General features: G+C 39.2%; 1 protein-coding gene across 3 annotated transcripts in view; it reads right to left on the reverse strand.

Moving 5' to 3' along the window:
• The window catches only part of LOC127445056 (E3 ubiquitin-protein ligase RNF38-like), a 50,160-nt gene extending 34,113 nt beyond the window's left edge, over window positions 1–16,047 (reverse strand). For 2 of the 3 annotated variants that reach the window (XM_051704792.1, XM_051704791.1), the window contains exons 1-2: window positions 15,923–16,047; window positions 14,413–14,987 (exon numbers count right to left, since the gene is read on the reverse strand). In XM_051704792.1, coding sequence (XP_051560752.1) covers window positions 14,413–14,905 — 493 coding nt within the window. In that variant the 5' untranslated portion in view covers window positions 14,906–14,987; window positions 15,923–16,047. The remainder of the gene's footprint in view (window positions 1–14,412; window positions 14,988–15,922) is intronic. The other variant, XM_051704793.1, reaches the window with a different exon arrangement.
• Window positions 16,048–19,051: the final 3,004 nt, after the last annotated feature.

The following is a 19,051-nucleotide window of genomic DNA, read 5'->3' on the forward strand; positions in this document are numbered from 1 at the left end:
ATTGCGAAATTGTGATTCTGTAAGCACTGCAATTTGATGTTTTGATATAGCCTAAAAACTTTCCAAAAAGATATATATATATATATATATATATATAAAAACTTTAACTCCTTTTTCTCAGAAAGAAATGTCTATTGAAGAATTGTTGTGTCTGACCATTGTTTCACTCTGTAATAAAAAGGTAGGGATGTGCAAAACTACCAATTTAAAACTTCCAATCGACTAGTCAGTGCATTGTCTGAGCTAGGCGAATATAAGGAACCCATGTATAAGGCTGCATTATGTCCATTGGTACTCAAAAAATAAACATTGTATATGTCATTTTAACTTAAACTAATTAAATTTTTTTAGAATATAAAATATGAAATACACTGATCAGCCACAACATTAAAACCACCAACAGGTGAAGTGAATAACATTAATTATATCGTTACAATGGCACCTGTCAAGGGGTTGGATATATTTGGCAGCAAGTGAACAGTCAGTTCATGTGTTGGAAGCAGGAAAAATGGGCAAGTGTAAGGATCTGAGCGACTCTGACAAGGGACAAATTGTGATGGCTAGACGACTGGGTCAGTGCATCTCCAAAACGGCAGGTCTTGTGGGGGTGTTCCCGGTATGCAGTGGCTAGTAATTAAAAATGGTCCAAGGAAGAACAACCCGTGAACTGGTGACAGGGTCATGGGCGACTGTGGCAGACAAGCCTCGTTCATCAGAAAGGAGGAAGTGGGAACCGGATTATCAATCAAAAAGACTTTTAACACAAACATAAAACTGCTTTTCAGCATAACAAAACATTTGCGCACACGCAAACACAACCTCGTGTCTCTCTCTCTCTCGAAATGGCGTCCCCGGCTCCTCATTATCTCTCTCACGCTGATTGGGGCAACTCAGCGGCAGGCGTCCATCGTCACGGCCCAGCCACGCCCCCCTCCTCGTCACAGCACCTAAGGCTCATGATGCACGTGGGGAACGAAGGCTAGCCTGTCTACTCCAATCCCACAAAAGAGCTACTGTAGCATAAATTGCTGAAAAACTTAATGCTGACCATGATAGAAAGGTGTCCGAACACACAGTGCATCACAGCTTGCTGCGTAGCCCAGGCTGACCCCTGTCCACCACCGAAAGTGCCTACAATGGGCACGTGAGCATCAGGACTGGACCATGGAGCAATGAAAGAAGGTGGCCTGGTCTGATGAATCACGTTTTCTGTAAGATCATGTGGACGGCTGGGTGCGTGTGCGTCATTTACCTGGGGAAGAGATGGAAACAGGATGCACCATGGGAAGAAGACAGGCCGGTGGAGGCAGTGTGATGCTCTAGGCAATGTTCTGCTGGGAAACCTTGGGTCCTAGCATTCATGGGATGTTACTTTGACACGTACCACCTACCTAAAGATTGTTGCAGACCACGTACACCCCTTAAATGGCAACGGTATTCCCTGATGGCACTGGCCTCTTTCAGCAGGATAATGCGCCCTGCCACACTGCAAAAATTGTTCAGGAATGGTTTGAGGAACATGACGAAGAGTTCAAGGTGTTGACTTGGCCTCCAAATTCCCCAGATCTCAATCCGATTGAGCATCTATGAGATGTGCTGGACAAACAAGTCCGATCCTTGGAGGCCCCACCTCGCAACTTACAGGACTTAAAGGATCTGCTGCTAACGTCTTGGTGCCAGATACCACAGGACACCTTCAGAGGTCTTGTGGAGTCCATGCCTCCATGGGTCAGAGCTGTTTTGGCAGCACGAGGGGGACCTACATGATATTAGGCAGGTGGTTTTAATGTGGCTGATCGATGTATATTACCATAGGCTGTTACTATTATCATAATGATAATATTTCAACATACAAATAGTAAAACTGTTCAAGAACCATTTCTGGGGCTGTACTGAATTATGACACAAATCACCTTTAGTCCCACATCTTTGTGTCTAGTGGCATTTCTTGTCGATTGTGGTGGGTAAACGTGCAAAATTACCCACCACTGAACATGAATACTCTGGCTGTTAAGATTATAAATGTTGCTGGGCCACGACATGTAGTTTACGGCATTTAACAATTTACAAGCCTTTTTACAACTAAAATATTTATTAAAGCAGTGTCAGACAGAATCTGCAGGATTACTTCTGACAAATACTCTCCACAACACCTCTCAAATAAACTTCTGGATTAAAAATAACAAGAATATTGATCACAGCAGAGGATTCTGATGTCCGACAGTGAACAAACAGCACTTTGATGGCTGTAGCAGCGGTGCATAGGACTAAACGTAAAGAATTAAAGAGACAAAACTTCTCAGAGAGAAAACCTGTTAATATGAAACTCTGCACAAGTTTCATATATTTATGTATTAATCATTGTACCATTCTTTTCATCAGGAAGATAATTTTAAAATTGTTTGGCTCAACAACAAAATTTCCCAGCCCTACTGAATACTTTATGAATGCACTGTATCTGCCTTTTAAAAACCAACAGCAGCAACAACAACAAAAAAAACTATAGGAAGGAAGGTCAAAGTTGTAAAAGTTGAGCCAACAGAGCAAGAGAGAGAGAGAGAGAGCAAGAGAGGAAGTGAGAGGAGTTTAAAAGAGCGAGTTCAAGAGTGTGACAGAACATGAGCAAGAGTGAGCGAGAGAGAGATTTGGCTAATGTTTCTCAGCTTGGTTCAGCTTTCCCTCTCACCCCTGTCAGTTCTCCAACACACAAAGGCAGGGACGCCATAAAGGCGCATACACTCCCACTCTTTTTCTTTCTCTTAATGCGTAGTCTCACTGTACCCCTCACCAAATCTTCCACAGGCCCGTCAAACATGCTTTAGTTTGGCCCGTCTCCTCCAAGTCTTTCACTTTTTCAAAGACACAGGCAGAGTATCGTTTGAAACTTGTCTGTTGGTGACAAAATCTGTATTATAATGATAAACAGCCCAATCTGTTCCCCTGCATTGAGCCTCTCAGTTAGCCAAGGAAATAATTCTGTCTAGCAAATGTAACTATGGCAAGCTTGTCCTGCTGGGTCAAATCCCATTTACAGTAATAGGCTCTATTGTGTGACTCTGGGCTGGGACTAAATTTGAAATTAGTAAAGACTGACGTCAGACGTGAGATCTGCATGAAGACGAGGTCAATGTGGTTTGAGGAAAGCCACACTTATGCTTTGGTTGCCAACAAAGACTGGAGCAAAAAACGGTGTTCTCATAAAGACACGCTCTTTGAATGGAGTACACCACAATTCCAAACGGCTCCAGAGTGAATTTTGCCTTGATACATACTGGGTAAATATAGTTGAGAATGTAGTCTGATGATATAGAAGTCTTGATTGGCACCTATTCAATAATGAAAATGGATTAAGTGTCAGGTTTGACCTTATTTACAGCAGACTCTACTGATCTCACAGTGAATTTGGAAACAGTAGGTCAACTTTACTTGAGCTAAACTTGGCCTGTGCACTGCCCCCAGTGGCCGAAGCAGGAAGTGTTTTTGAACACAAGGGCACATGTGAGCTTCAGTTTATGAGTGAAATGCTCATAGAGGGACGCCAAAAGAGAGTTTTAAAGCGAGTTGTTTTTAGCTGTAAAGGATGTAATACAGCAAAGAGGAAATGCATATTTTATTAACTCTACACCCCCCAAGCTCAAACAAGCCCAAGCCTAGCAGCTGTGGAGTAAAAATGTAACCTTTTGAGGGAAAATGTGACCTTCAGATGATGCTCATCAATGATTGTGCGAACGCAATCACTGCCTGGTTTCAATGCAGGATTAGAAACCCAGATCTCCTACACGGCAGACACAACGTGCTTCTGATGTCATGGTACTGGAACATTTGGAAGCAACATTCCAATTTCCCATGTGATTGTGCTATTTACAGAGCATTGATGCAGAATCTTCATGGCACAAGGGTTTCTAATGGTCTTCCTTTTTGAAAAAATTGAAGCGCCACACTGAAACCTCCACCAAAACCAAAGACTTACAAAAATGTTATGCATTTAATGACCATCTGATTTACTGACTACAAGAATTTGCTGCATATGAGGAACAATTTGTTTATCATTGCCAGACTTCAGTGAAGTCCAGTCAAGTTAGTCTGGGTCACGTTGGTCAGGCTTATTTTTTAAAGGGCCCACATTTTTCATAATCCAGATTTACACATTTCCACCCTTTCTTAGACCCTTATAATTAAATAGGCCGTTTTTGCTACTGTAGCTTTAAGACCTTAACATGTAAATGCCCTCTGCTAGGTTTTGCTACTTCTGCTGCATTCCAGCGTAGTTCACACTCATCTCACTCAAAGATTGGCCAAGTTACTGAACAAGCCTTTATTTGCACCATATGTCAATGTACTCAAGGTTGTCACGTCAATACCATGACTATTTCTGAATTACATATTTTTGTAATTTCGTTTCCATAAATGGTCTGGGTGGACTACAGAGGGAGCTTTATGTTGTGAACGTTACTATGAACATGTCTACACAGTAAACCAATCTTTCATTTTAAAAGAACAAGGAAAATCCTGTTGTCCACTATAAAGTCAGCAAACAGGTGGGTTGGGAATTGCTCTTTTTCAGAACCAGTTCCATTTAAATAAATACTGGAACCTGGAATGGTTGGTTCCGTCATTCATCTTTCTGTAGCCCATATCCATTCTCTCTACAGTGTCATCAGTAAAATGTTTTCAGGCAAATTCATTAAGCTCCATTCTTCCACTTGAAGATATAGTCCCAGACAATTAAGCAATATCACAAGGGCAAAAGTGATGTTCTAAATATAATAACAGTGAAGCATCCCAGTGCTATTATACTGAATATCTGCACTTTTTTTTTAACACCACTTGGACAATCAGATTTGATGGCCAGAACTAACTGTTGAACAATAGTACAATAGTTTACATACTGGAAAGTTAAACAATGACTCTATCATTTTCCCTTTTCAATATAACTAATATAACGTTAACCCTGTCCCTGACAACCATGTAACTCATGTTTATCACATCTGTTTGCTGTTCGCCAGCTATAGTTTGTCAGTGCAGTAAGTAATGTAGCAGATTGAAAGGTAAACATCAGAGCATATTTTTGCAGCTCAGCAGACAACGGTGCAGTGGTGGATTGCGTCTGTTGAGTGTTGATTTCACGCTATGTTGTTACCTAGTTGGTGAGACGAAATGCTGGTAAGTAAATAAAGTCCATCTTTTATTCTCCATGACAACAAGCTTATAGCTAACCACGTAGCTACTTTCACTGCTTGTCAGATGAGTGGAAGCTAATGTGTAAACATGTATTCACCAAACTGTTTTGTTTAGGATTCACAGTTTGGTACCCCCTTCAACCGAATAATTCCAGTCGTTGCATTTATAAAATGTAAAAGTCTGGTTTTCCACCGTTAAAAGTTTCCCCATAACTTGTATTGCAGAATACGGTGTAACACCACTTGATTCGGCGCGTGTAAATGCTTCTTGTTTTACAACATGCAACAATTGACTGGCAGTATTAAGAGTCAGCATTTGACTGATACTAAACAGTACTACTGATGTTTATTTAGTCATTTGTTTTATTTGAATTTATTCTTTATTTAAATAGTCATTAATAGTCAAAAATTAGTTTTTGCACACCTTGTTCATTCACAAAGAAAAATGTTTTAGTAAAAATATATGAAGGTAAATAAGATTTTTATTAAGCTTCCATGTATGATTGTATGTTAAATATAAGTATAAAGTGCAAATCAACGAAAATTATTACATTTTACTCTCCCTTGTTTTCATTTATTGAAAAACTGTGAGAAATATGCCTTCACCATTTTTAAATAGATTTTTATTTAATACCTTTAAAATATTAATTCTACTTGGCTACAAGTAGCTTCTGTGAAACGTTGGTTCCTCCGATAGAAGAAAAAAAATAAAAATAATAATAATTTAAAAAAAAAACTTAAGCCATTTCAGAGCAAAAATATAATTATCGAGATATAATTTCTGAAGCCATATCGCCCAGCCCTAACTTAACCACATAAGAACTGCATGGCTTTTTGACAGATGGCTGTTGGTACAACATAAATGCAGCCATATTCCAGTTAAATTAACACCCATGTTTCATAGTAGTGATGAAACATGCGTCTCACTGCTGTAATGAGGATAAAGTGTGTGTATGTGTGTCTATGTGTATATTCTTACACTGCTTCATATAAAGGATTACATCATAATTTATAATCTAAAAGGGATTTATTCAAATCCACAACCACAATCCATCCTCTCTCTCTCTTCACCTTCATCCTTTTCTCTTTCAACACACCTGGCACCTGTAAGCACTTCTGAGCATCTGTTCTGTTTTTTTGTCTGTTCTTACTTCTCTCTGAAGACAGTGCCAGGTCAGTGCAGGAGCAATGAAAACCTCCAGCCCTCCTTTTAAACCTCGTCCCTGTTCCTCTGTTCCTGGGCTGAAAGGAAACGGCCATGCTTTCTGAATGGCTTATTGAGAGGTAGGGATGAGGGCTTGTGTAATGCTCAAACTGCGATAGTCTCTAATGGTTTAAATAATGATCAGGAGCGTAGTCCAATTAAAACAGCTTACCGTCACTACAAAGCCCAGTGCTCATCTCCCGTGCTGCACCTTGCCTGCTGAACAGCCCACTGGGTGGGGGTGTGTGTGTGTGTGAGATGCAGACCTACTCAAGGTGAAAACTGAAGAGCCCTTCAGGGACAACGGCTTGATTTTGAGCACGGAGCAACAGTTGTCTTCATGCTAAGTGGAGTTTAGAAACGTTCTGATTTGGGCCCAAGTGTTTCATAGAGCCGAGTGTGCTAAAATAGATGCTGTTGTTCTGGTACAGACCAGAAGACTAAGACTGGGAGTGGACTCACAAAACAACCCACACCAGCTCTGGGGACCAGCTGGGCCCTCATAATACAAGCTTCCCCATCCCTACAATCCTTAAAGAGTTATGAAGCCAGATAAACAAGGAATGACTATAATTTTTACCACTACAAAAATAAGATAATATGCTATTCAACACACCAGTTTAGTTCTTTTTAATAATTTATTTTAATAATTATAGTTTAATAATTATTATTTTCCAGAACTCCATGTTTCAATTTAATTTCATCATCAAAATAGTGAAAACAGAACTTAACATGTAATTGCACTTTTTTTTGTCAAACTTTTATTCAACAGCAGTCTTGCTTGTAGTATATTGCTTCAATATTATTGTTGTTATTATTACAGTGAATATTAAATTTTACTATAAAGATGAAATATATTTCGGTCATAATCTCTTAATTTCAGGCATCTAGCTTTTATTTTGAATCGTGCTTTTATTATGAAAATTCGCGACACGGCCCAGTGTGATCACCGAAGACTTAAGTCATGTCCGAAATCTCATCTATTTACACTGTCCTTTGAGTCTGACAAATGAATTGTAAGACACAGTTTTGAAGTGTTTGTATTTTAGATGAATGGTGTTTGTGAATGTTGTAATTTTGAAATGTTATTATGTTTTAAATTGTATTACTGTGAAGCATTTTGGTCAGCTCCCTCATTTTAAATGCTATATACAGTGCTGTGAAAGTATTTTTTCTTCTATTTTTGTTTATTTTTTATACTAAATTATTTTAAATCTTCAAACGAGATATAACATAAAACAAAAGCAACCTGAGTAAACACAAAATGCAGTTATCAAATATATCTATTTTTTTAATTGAAGCAAAAAAATCCATCACATATCACCAATGTGAAAAACTAACTGCCCCCTTAAACTTAATAGCTTGTTGTGCCACCTTTAGCAGCAACAACTGCAACCAAACGCTTCTGATGACTGGAGATCAGTCATTCAGAACGCTGTGGTGGAATTTTGGCCAACTTTTCTTTGCAGAACTGCTTTGGTTCAGCCACATTGGAGGGTTTTCAAGCATGAACTGCCCATTTAAGGTCCTGCCACAGCATCTCAATCGGGTTCAAGTCAGGACTTTGACTAGGCCACTCCAAAACTATAATTTTGCTTCTTTTGAGCCATTCAGAGGTGGACTTACTCCTATGCTTTGGATTATTGTCTTGCTGCATAATCCAGTTTCGCTAGAGCTTCAAATCACAGACTGATGACTGGATGTTCTCCTTTAGGATTTTCTGGTAGAGAGCAGAATTCATGTTTCCCTCAATTGTTGCAAGTCGCCCTGGCCCTGAAGCAGCAAAGTATCCCCACACATCACACTACCACCACCATGCTTGACCATAGGTATGATGTTCTTTTTGTGGAATTCTGTGTTTGATTTACATCAGATGTAAGGGGACCCCTGTCTTCCAAACAGTTCTGATTTCGACTCTTCAGTCCACAGAACATTCTCCCAAAAGGTTTGAGGATCATCAAGGTGTGTTTTGGTATAATTCAGATGAGCCTTAATGTTCTTCTGGGTTAGCAGTGGTTTTCGCCTCGCCTCTCTTCCATGAATGGCATTTTTGGCCAGTGTCTTTCTGATAGTGGAGTCATGAACAGTGACCTTTATTGATGCGAGAGAGGCCTGCAGCTCCTTGGATGATGTCTTTGGCTTTTTTGTGACTTCCTGGATGAGTTGTGGCTGTGCTATTGGAGGAATTTTGGAAAGTCAGCCACTTCTAGGAAGATTCACTACTGTGGCAAGTTTTATCCATTAGGAGATAATGGCTCTCACTGTGGTTCTTTGGAGTCCCAGAGACTTTGAAATAGCTTTGTAACCCTTCTCAGACTGATGTATTTCAGTCACCTTTTTTCTCATCATTTCTGGAATTTCTTTCACCCTTGGCATTGTGTGCTACTGGGTGAGACCTTTTAGTAAACGTCATGCTGCTGAAAAATTTCTATTTTGGTTTTGATTTGATTGAACAGGTCTGGCAGTAATCAGGCCTGGGTGTGTCTAGTCCAGCTGAACCCCATTATGAATGCAGTTTCATAGATTTCTTGGGGATTTAGGAACTAAGGGGGCAAATACTTTCACACAGGCCCAGCTGGTATTGGATAACTTTTTGCTTCAATAAATAACATTAATTTAAAAACTGTATTTTGTGTTTACTCAGATTACCTTTGTTTTATGTTAGAATTAGCTTGCATTTTTTAAACAATATGAGATATACAAAAAAAAACAGAAGAAATCAGGAAAGCAAATACTATTTCACAGCACTGTAAATCAAGTAGAGATTAAAGCACAAATGCTGTGAATTATATAAATATATGGTCTACATATCCGCTTTACAGTGGATTAGTGGTCTGCTTTGTCATCTCAAATGATTCTCAATGTCTGAGGAGTTTCCAGTGTTTGAGTGCTAGATTTATACATTCATTTAAAGTACGCAGCTCCAATGCAGACTAAGATTGCAACCTTTAGCGGTTTGATAAATCACACTAGGATATGTGACGATTTTAATTTGATAAATTGTTCATTTCAATGTCAAACTAGTAAAGGCTAATTTATACGTACTGGGCGAACAGGCTACGCTTAGTTCGCCTACAAATGACGACAAAATGCAGTGACGTTCATGTTCTGCCAACGTGTTCATTTGGTTATATAAATATATATTTATTTGCAGAGGCAACTGAGATTCGTCCTCCACCACCCGGACTGAGGCGAATCACTACGCGACCACGAGGACTTTAAAAGCACATTGGGAATTGTGCATTCCAAATTGGGAGAAAAAAGAAAAGAAAAAAAGTGTGTAAATGATTGGTTAAAACTAACTGTGGGTGTGGCTTGGACATTACTTTTTTTTTATTTACAATCACACATGCCAGCTGAGGAATAGTTACCTAAGTTACGGTCACTAAAATGGATAAATTTGAAGCCTGTCTCTCAGAGATTGTGCAGAAGTATACTCTGCAAAGACAGCGCGGCCATGACAAATAAGTAAAGAGAGATTTTAGCTTTTAAAAGTGAAAGTGGCAGTGACAAGTTTAATAAAGCAAAGAAGCGACACAGCGCTAAAAGCGGCGATCCATGAAGAAAAATCCTGCATTACTGGCTTTACTTGTGGCTGGAGCTGCATGTTAAACACCGTGACATCACCCTAAACTAACTAATTTTAAAACAACGTCAGGCGTAGTATAAACGCCAGCTTTGTACACCTAGGGTGCTTTAGTTCGGCCAGGAGAAAAAAGAAATTCTGCTTCTTTCATAGTATAAATCAGGCTTAACAGAGCACGTGTTCAAAATAAGCCTGTGAGCATTTTAAAGCTGTCGTGTGTCAGTCATACTGTGAACTGGTACCGGATAGAGTTGGTGCTCGGTACTGCCGTTACTGCAGAAACACTGGTATCATTAAATCTTTATTTTAGTATCGCCTTGGTACCGAAGTACCAGTACTTTTGACAACACTACTCGGATCAATACTTAAAATAATCACAGCCATGAAGATTTCAAAACCAGAACAAAAATGCTTATGATTCTCATAAACTGATAATGTCAGAATACATTCACACCCTCTATACTCATCGATACAAATTGGGTCAACTGTTTCATTGTAATAACTTGGCTCCTTCAGACTCAAATACATTTAAAAAATTCGATTCGTTTGAGTCATCACTCAAAAGTGCCTGGCATCTTTTTTAGTTGCTTTATTGTTGTTAAATACTGCTGCCATCACCCTGGTTTCAATCATATTAATAAGGTTGCTTTTTTATATTGTTTGTATGTAAACGGAATGAGTACAGTTTGATGCAGATACATTTTCCTACCTTACTGAAAAGATTTGACCAAACTTTTAAAAAGAACTGACTCAAAAGAATGATTCATTTAGGAATCAGATGTAACTCCCTCATCAGACATAAGAAAAAACTACAAAGGTAATGTACAAACATCAGCATGTGGTGTAGACCTATCATCTCCCACTCATCGTCAGTAGAAAAGAGGAGGTGAGACACTACAAACTTTAATCATAATGGGTAAAGCACGGCTACAGCTCCTTAATCCGTTTGGTCACCTCTAACATATTCTCTGCATTTCTGTTAAGAGTCAGCAGAACTGAGCTCCATGTGTTTGGTCTAGACCAGCCCTAGAGGGGATTCTGAACCCTTCAAATGATCTTGAACTGCCCACATGCATGCTCGCGCGCACACAGCCACATAGGCGGAGGGGGAGTGCATGTGCCCGAGCCCACCAGAAATCCGTTTCTCTATTGATTTTATGGGACCTGATAGCCCTTTTTCCCCCTCTCTCCCTGGCTCTGCACAGTATTGAAGATAATAAGACCATACACCTTCAGCAAAATAAGCCACAGGAGACTTAACACTGCCCCTCCCTCTATGAATACATGTGCATTTGCAGGCAAATATCAGCTCGATGAGAAGGTGAAATATGCAATAGGGTAAACAGACAGGGGAAAGTCACTGTGAGAAAATGAAAGGCGGATCGGGTGGACAAAAGAGATAGAATGAGGAATGAGAGCGGTTCTGTATTGAGAGCAGATGGTGTTGAACTCGGGGGATTTCAGTGTGCCGAGCTTCTCTCATTATCAAAGCAGCCATTCTGATCTCAGTCAATATCACACCCATACACTCTTGAACACACACCCTGCTACTGTATATCCCACCAGTCAATATCACATATACACTCTCAGGTAAAGTACCTCTGATTATCCATCCAGTCAATATCACACTGAGATGCATTCACATATCGGGACAAATCACGAGACAGAAAGAGAGATTACAATACAATACAATACAAAGACTTGCTTAATGACAAAAGGCCCCAACACAACTCTTGTTAGTGCAGTGGCAGCAGCAGGCAGGCAAGGCAGGTTGCTTGACGCTTACTCTATCAGACAGGTATTTCCAGTCTGGGTCTTTTAGTAAAGTGAGTGTGTGGTGCAGATTGGCTACAAAGAGCAACTGCCAGTAGGCAAATACACCTGATCTTAACACGCAACACCTGAGATACTACCCACAATGCCTACCCCCTCCTCACATGCATGCACAGTTGTCATACATGCCCTGTGCTGTTTTTTTTTTTTGTTTTTTTTACACTTATGTCATCAAAGCACAGCTCCTGTCTCATAACAGTTCACGAGCCATGGCTACATTAACTTAGGTGTGTGAACACATGTGCGTGCATGTATTTAGTCTCGTCAGCTTATTGTGTGGGGCTAAAAGGAAAAGCTGTGGCTGATTAAACCCATCGCGTGGCAGGAAATAAGGATGCCAGAGGCTTGAACACTTTTTTGGGGGAATATTTTGGAATTTCCATTCCTCCGACATGACCAGCTAAAGAAACCGTAAAGCACCACGACGCTGTTAGACACGCATGTCAATGCAGGTCAATTATTAACTTAAACCCCAAAGTCAGGGGGAACAACTGTCTCATACTGTGGGGGAAAACGATGTACTATTTTCACCCAGTGGATAACAACATTAAGTGTCCAAAACCGAGGAGAACAGTCACAGCTTGTGTAATTTAATAAGTGCGAGTTTGTCTGCAAGCATGTATCAGTTTATGCCTTGGCATCATGTCAAATCGAGTGCTTAAGATAAACCAAGATGAAGGGCCAATAAGCATGCTTAGATCAGTGTGGCATTCATCAGAGAAATGTACAATATTGCCCTTCTACAGCAAAGAAGCCTTAAAAGCACAAATGCCCATTAAGGAACTGAGTTTTTTATGTCTATTTTTAAAGAACCATCTTTAGACTGGATCAGAAGAGCTGTGGCATAACAGCTCTAGTTTGAGATAGGGATGCACCGATACCAATTTCTATCCTGATCCGATTCCGTAACGTGAAATCCCAGTATCAGCCGATACCAGGGTTGTTTGTTTTCATAATCGGTTTAGAATATCTATACTCTACTGTGTGATACTAACTGGGGACTCTTTTATATGTAAAGAAACACAATCCTCTAACTACACATTATTTCAATATAATCATATAGCCTTTTAAGAAAAACTTTAACTAGTCTATTGGATAATGTAGCAGCAAAATTACCAATAATTCCAGTTAAAGTCTTAAATAGAAATGAAGCCAGCTTTCTTTGCACGATTTTTTCAACTTTAGGATTCAGATTTCTTTTTCATCTGTCTACTTTTCATTCACAGTTATTTTTTTGAACCCAGTCAATTTAAATATTGTTGTGATTTGTAAACAAAAAATAATGGTAATAATACTAAATTATTATTATTATTATTATTGAATTTTAGAATTGTATAATACAAGAGTAGAATACTTCAGTCTTGCACCTTTAACTTTAAAACCCTCTGGCTTTTATTTTGACAGTCGGAACATTCCAGGAAGTCATGTAAGTGTCTCTATTGGCACTTTTCCACTGCATGTTACGGTTCGACTCGACTCTGCTCGCTTTACTTTTCTGAGCTTGCTTTTCCACTGCAGTTTAGTGCTGCCTCAACGTGGGTGGGATTATAAGCAGACTGTCATAGTTATGTCACCCCATCCAGCTCTTGTTGAACCCTCTCCTCGACTACTACCGAGAGGAACGTCTGCACCTCGTTTATTGACCAAGGCGTGGTTTTGCGCACAGCCATTTATTTTTACAATTTCGAAAATCGCGTGAACAAATGATACTTCTATCGCTGTTGCTAACTTTAAAACTAGCGGGTTGATGTCCCGTGTCGCAAATCCAGTGATTCTGGTAGTGACCATTCTCTCTGACCAATCAGTGATCTGCAGGGTTGAGACGTCACATTTAGTATCAGTTTGGCTCGCTTGGAACTTCGACCGAAGTGGTACTAAAAAAAAAGTACCTGGTACTATCCACAGTGGAAAACCCCCAAAAAGCGAGTCGAGCCGTACCGCGCAGTGGAAAAGCCCCATATATGGACAAGTTCCTCCGGGGGGGCCGCTCTAATGCATGCTATAGCTATATCTCTTCAGCATGTTTACCTTTCCCTGTGGCGCAACCGGAAGCAAGTTGCATCAGCAGTGTTGGAGACCCCGGTTCAGATACCACATTGAAACCAAGTCGACGTCGCATTCGCATAATCAGTGACGAGCGCGATTTGGAGGTTGCATTTGTACTCCGTTTCTGCTTAGGTTTAGGTATGGGATTTGGGTTGGGGGTACAGTTTATAAAACATGCATTCCTCTTCGTTGTATTACAGCCTGTACAGCTGAAAACAACTCGCTTCACAACTTGCTTTCTGTGGCCCTCTGTGGACATTACACCAGGAAAATGGAGCTCACACATGCTCGTTTGCACAACAACAGTTACCGCTTTGGCCACTGGGGCAGTGTTTTGAATTTCGGTAAGTGCAGACTGACTTAAGCTTAAGAAAAGGCAACCTACTGTTTCCGATTTCACTGTGAGATCAGTTTGATCCTGAGGGTACGGGGAAACATGTCCCACCCAAATATGCGACAACATGACATTATGTGTAAAGAAATTACTGTCCAGTGTCCACCCCTAAGATGCAAAGATATCAACACCCCTGATCTACTGATCTTTTAATAGAGCACTGTCTTACCTGCTCCAGAGTTTCTGTGCGTTCCAGGCCCTGCATGTCTGTGGCTTCCTGGGGAGAGCACACTCCCGGGTGGCCGCAGGTTTTCTGTGTGTCCGTAAGCAGCTCCGAGCTGCTGCTGCTGCTGTTGGTGGTAATGATGGTGGCTTACTCCTCCAGCGGGACTCAGAGCGCCACCCCCGCTGGCGTTCGCGTTCGATAATCCAGCATGGTAAAATCCAGACCGTGAGCGCGATCGAGTCCTGGGGGGCTCCATAGTCACCGTATGATGGTGGTGGTGGAAAGAGGACGCGGGAGGGGAATGAGAAGCCGCGGAAGAATTCTCAAGCGCTCCGGAGAGTCTAGCGCCGCCCAGGCTGTGGCCCCCCTCCGGACCCACGTATTCCGCTTCCCGCGCCCCTGCGTCCTCGCATAAATCAGCGCGCTTAGGGACGGGATCCGGGGAACAGACGCGGGGCTCTCGAGACGCTGAATGACCAGTAGCGGCGATTGGCATTTCCTTCCGGCTTATGTTATCCCGCCTCTCTGTCTTCCTCCTCTCCGATTCCAAGCCGGAAAAACACTTGCAGATGAAAACACTGTTTAAAAACAGTTTCGGTCATTAAAAACGCTTACAGACAATAAACACATTACAACTAACAACGTTTGGGTCACTCAAAAAAAAACGAAACACTGTTTGAGTCTGATCCTAGTTACTGCATTCAAATTACAAACTATCAAAAATAAATAATAATAATAAAACTCTGTAGTGACTTTTAAATCATTTTAAAGCATTTAAAATGTCATTTCGTCCCAAACGAAAACTTCCAAAACTCAAAACATTGTCCTATTAAACGACATACGACATCAAAACAACACGAAAGCTAGTCGCGACGCGCTACACGACACATGACGCACGTGTGTGATGTTTATGATGAGTGAAAAGTAAATAAAGTAAATAAATAAATAAGAGGGATTAGCTGGTGATCAGACACTTCCGTGAAGCGCTAGCGTTAGCTCACCTCTACACAAAAACACAGAAATACACACAAATACATATAGTATTATCTCGCTAATGCTCCCATAATGCCCCTAACAAACACAAAGCCAATCACAAGCCACTTTATTCAGTCACACTGTGTTTTATTGATTTTAACCACATTTAGAGTGAAATACTGTAGATGTATTAGCTCGTGTTAGCAGTAAATGTCGCGCGGCTGGCTTTAGTCCACCATCTGCCTTTGGTCTCACAAAACTATCAAAAATAAAACCCGGCTCGTGCTTTAAAACCTCAGGGCCACGTGTCCTGAATAGGCCGCTCATCGCTGAATAATCTGCTTAGGTTATAAAACATATTTATATACGGTGTTTTGTTGTGATCAGTAAACGCTGGCAAGAAAAAGCTGAAGCTTTCTAAAGTGCATAATTATATTTACATCAGTGGAAAAACGGACGAATACAGCTTCCTTTTCCACTCCTACCACTCAAACAAATATACACACACATAAGCTATGAAATAAAAAGAAGAACTCACCCGCAGCTGTGTGTTATGAAGTGTTTTTGAGCTGATCTTTTGCCGTGGTGCTCCTGCGCTCAGACGGTGTCAGTGAGAAATAATGTGACAGACCATCAGCGCGATTTCACAGCTCCAGCAGAACAAAACAGTCGATCACAGAGCGTCTCGCGCTCCGATTAAGAATCAAAAGGAAACAGAATTGCTGTCTTCTTGCGCTCATTACCTAATTATTCATGAATTAGGGACATCTTCACGATCCAGGAAGACACGATGTTCTCAATTCATAATAGGCAGGCCTACATTCAGCCTCAATTCTTTTCAGTTAAAGTCGCACTCAGTATGTTTTCCTCATTAAAAAAAGTTTGAATCCCAAAGACATGAAACATACAGTATGTATACAATCATGACCACTCACATGAAGTCGACTCTAGTCATATCAGTAACCAGGGACCTGTGTTGGGTGTAATGCATTACTAATGCATTTACTATTGAAAAAAAAGTAAAGGGATTACTCTTACATTTTCAGTAATTTAATTACAGTTACTTCTGATGTAATTGTGTTCAATACTCAGTGTTGGGGAGTAACGGAATACATGTAACGGGATTACGTATTTAAAATACAAAATATAAGTAAATGTATTCCACTACAGTTCCAATTTATACACTGTAAAAAGTATTATGTGATAACTACTTAAAGTATGGTAACAAAATTACACTTAATATTTTTAAGAACTTTTCAATCCTTGTTTTTTTTTAATAAAATCTCCTTAATGAAATCATGTGACGTCACCCAAATTAGTTAGTAATTAATCCTTGTTTTTTTCAATAAAATTTCCATAAATAAATCATGTGAAGTCATCCAAATTAGTTAGTAATTAATCCTTGTTATTTTTAAATGAAATTTCCTTAAATAAATCATGTGAAGTCATCCAAATTAGTTAGTAATTAGTCCTTGTTTTTTTTCCAATAAAATTTCCTTAAATCATGTGAAGTCATCCAAATTAGTTAGTAATTAAGCCTTGTTTTTTTAATGAAATCACATTAATTAAATCTAACATGCTTTATTCTTCTAATGATTTTAAGCTAATTTAGTAATTTTTATAAGCTTAAATTATAAAAGTGCCATTTTATCACCTTAAAACACTTTACAATTTTACATGATGCATTTTTTTAACGCTTTATCCATTTATATTTTAAATATTATTCCCCACTCAAAGCATTTATATATATATATATATATATATATATATATATATATATATATATATATATATATATATATATATACATATATAAATATATATAGGCAGATCAATAACTTGTACGAACACCCAACAAGATATAAAACCCAAACACACACACAACCTTCCGGTTAAGTGCTGAATTTATTCTATCAAACAGCAAGCAGTGTACATTACACTAAAACTGTTTAATAAAAAAAGAAATACATAGTTTAATTAAAATACACAAATAAATGCACCATTTAATGAAAAAAAAATTAAGGTAAAGTTTACAACGGTCAACTTACTGTCAAATTTGTGCTGCAGTCAAAGTTTTATTATAACAAGCCTCCTCTAAAAGGAATAGTTTGGCCAAAAATGAAAAATCTCTCACCATTGAAATCAGATGTGTATGACTGACTTTCTTCTGCAGAATACAAAAAAAGATTTTAAGACAATCTTAGCTCTGTAGGTCCTTACAATGCAAGTGATAGGTGACCAAAACTTTAGAGGATTCTAAAAGCACAAAGACAGCCTAAAATGAATCCATATAACTCTAGAAGTTTAATTCACATCTTAAGTAATCCAATCAGTCTGGGGTGAGAAAATACCAAAATATAACTCCTTTTTATACGAATTATGACATCAGCAGTCTCCTTGGCGATCACGATCAAGGAGTTTTATTTTAGTCTGTTCTTAACCCAAAACCGATTAGATAGCTTCAGAAGTATTTTTTTTTTATGAATTTATCATATTTAAAAGGTATTAAAACACTAGAGTGTAATTTTCAAATGTTTTAATGGATTAAACCACCAGAGTCTTATGGATTACTTTTATGATGGTTTTGTGCTTTGAGCCTTGCATGATTTACTTGCATTGTATGGACCTACAGAGGTGAGATCTGAGGTTTGTATGTGTTCTGCAGAAGAAAGAAAGTCATACACATCTGGAAAGGCACAAGTGTGAGTAAATTTTGAGAGAATTTTCATTTTTGGGGGAACTATTCCTTTAGGCTATAAAACATATCCTAAAAGAACTTTTCAAAAAGAACACAACCATGATATAAAGCTGCTAGACATTAAAGACAAGGTAAAATCTCAAAGCTGCAAATGTTTTCCAAAAACAAAAAACCCGATCTCATGAAAATTTGTGCGTAATTTACGAGTTGGCTATTTCGTATGGTCTCGAACGATGTTGTTCGCATAAACTCGTACAACTTCATCACGTGCAAATTCCCGGATGTCTAATGCAGAAGCGCGAGTTCCGCACACGAGGCGTTAAGGACATACTTATTAATATTATGCCCTTACACAAACCCCTTATCTAAACTTAACCAATCAGTAGAGTGTCTAAACATGATAGGAAGCTGTTGTGTGTGACAGAAGCAAGTAACTGTCACGCATTAGATGGAAACGATGTCCAGCGATGTCATTGGTTGTAGCGAAAGTCGTAGGAATTAAAACGAGTGCAGTCGCACGATATCATACGAATTAGCCAAATTCAGAAAAGTTCGATGAATCCTGACGATTTCGTCGTGAGAGTTTTTTGAAAATGCCATACATGACACTTGGCTAACTGGACTGGACTATACCCACACTTGCTGTTAAACTTATAACATTCTCCAAGAACATGTCTCTAAACAGAGTTGTTTTTGTGGGGAAAAAAAACTATTCTGGAATAAAACTTGGTAAACAACTTGTCTTGCAAACCCAATGACAGTTATGCTTGCTCTAAGCTTGTATTAATGTTGAACTTTAAGAACAAATCCCTCTATTCAGTGCATTCTGGACCAAAACCTGGTCCAGAAAAACAAAGAAAAGGCTTTGCTTGCAAAACTCTATAAAATAAGTTTGTTTTTAAGTGCTTGCACTTTGGTGGATAACTTGCATACATCCAGTTCTAAAAAGATCTTCTGAAAGGCCTCAAA

The sequence above is a fragment of the Myxocyprinus asiaticus genome, chromosome 8, assembly GCF_019703515.2.
Source record: "Myxocyprinus asiaticus isolate MX2 ecotype Aquarium Trade chromosome 8, UBuf_Myxa_2, whole genome shotgun sequence".
Classification (NCBI taxonomy): domain Eukaryota; kingdom Metazoa; phylum Chordata; class Actinopteri; order Cypriniformes; family Catostomidae; genus Myxocyprinus; species Myxocyprinus asiaticus.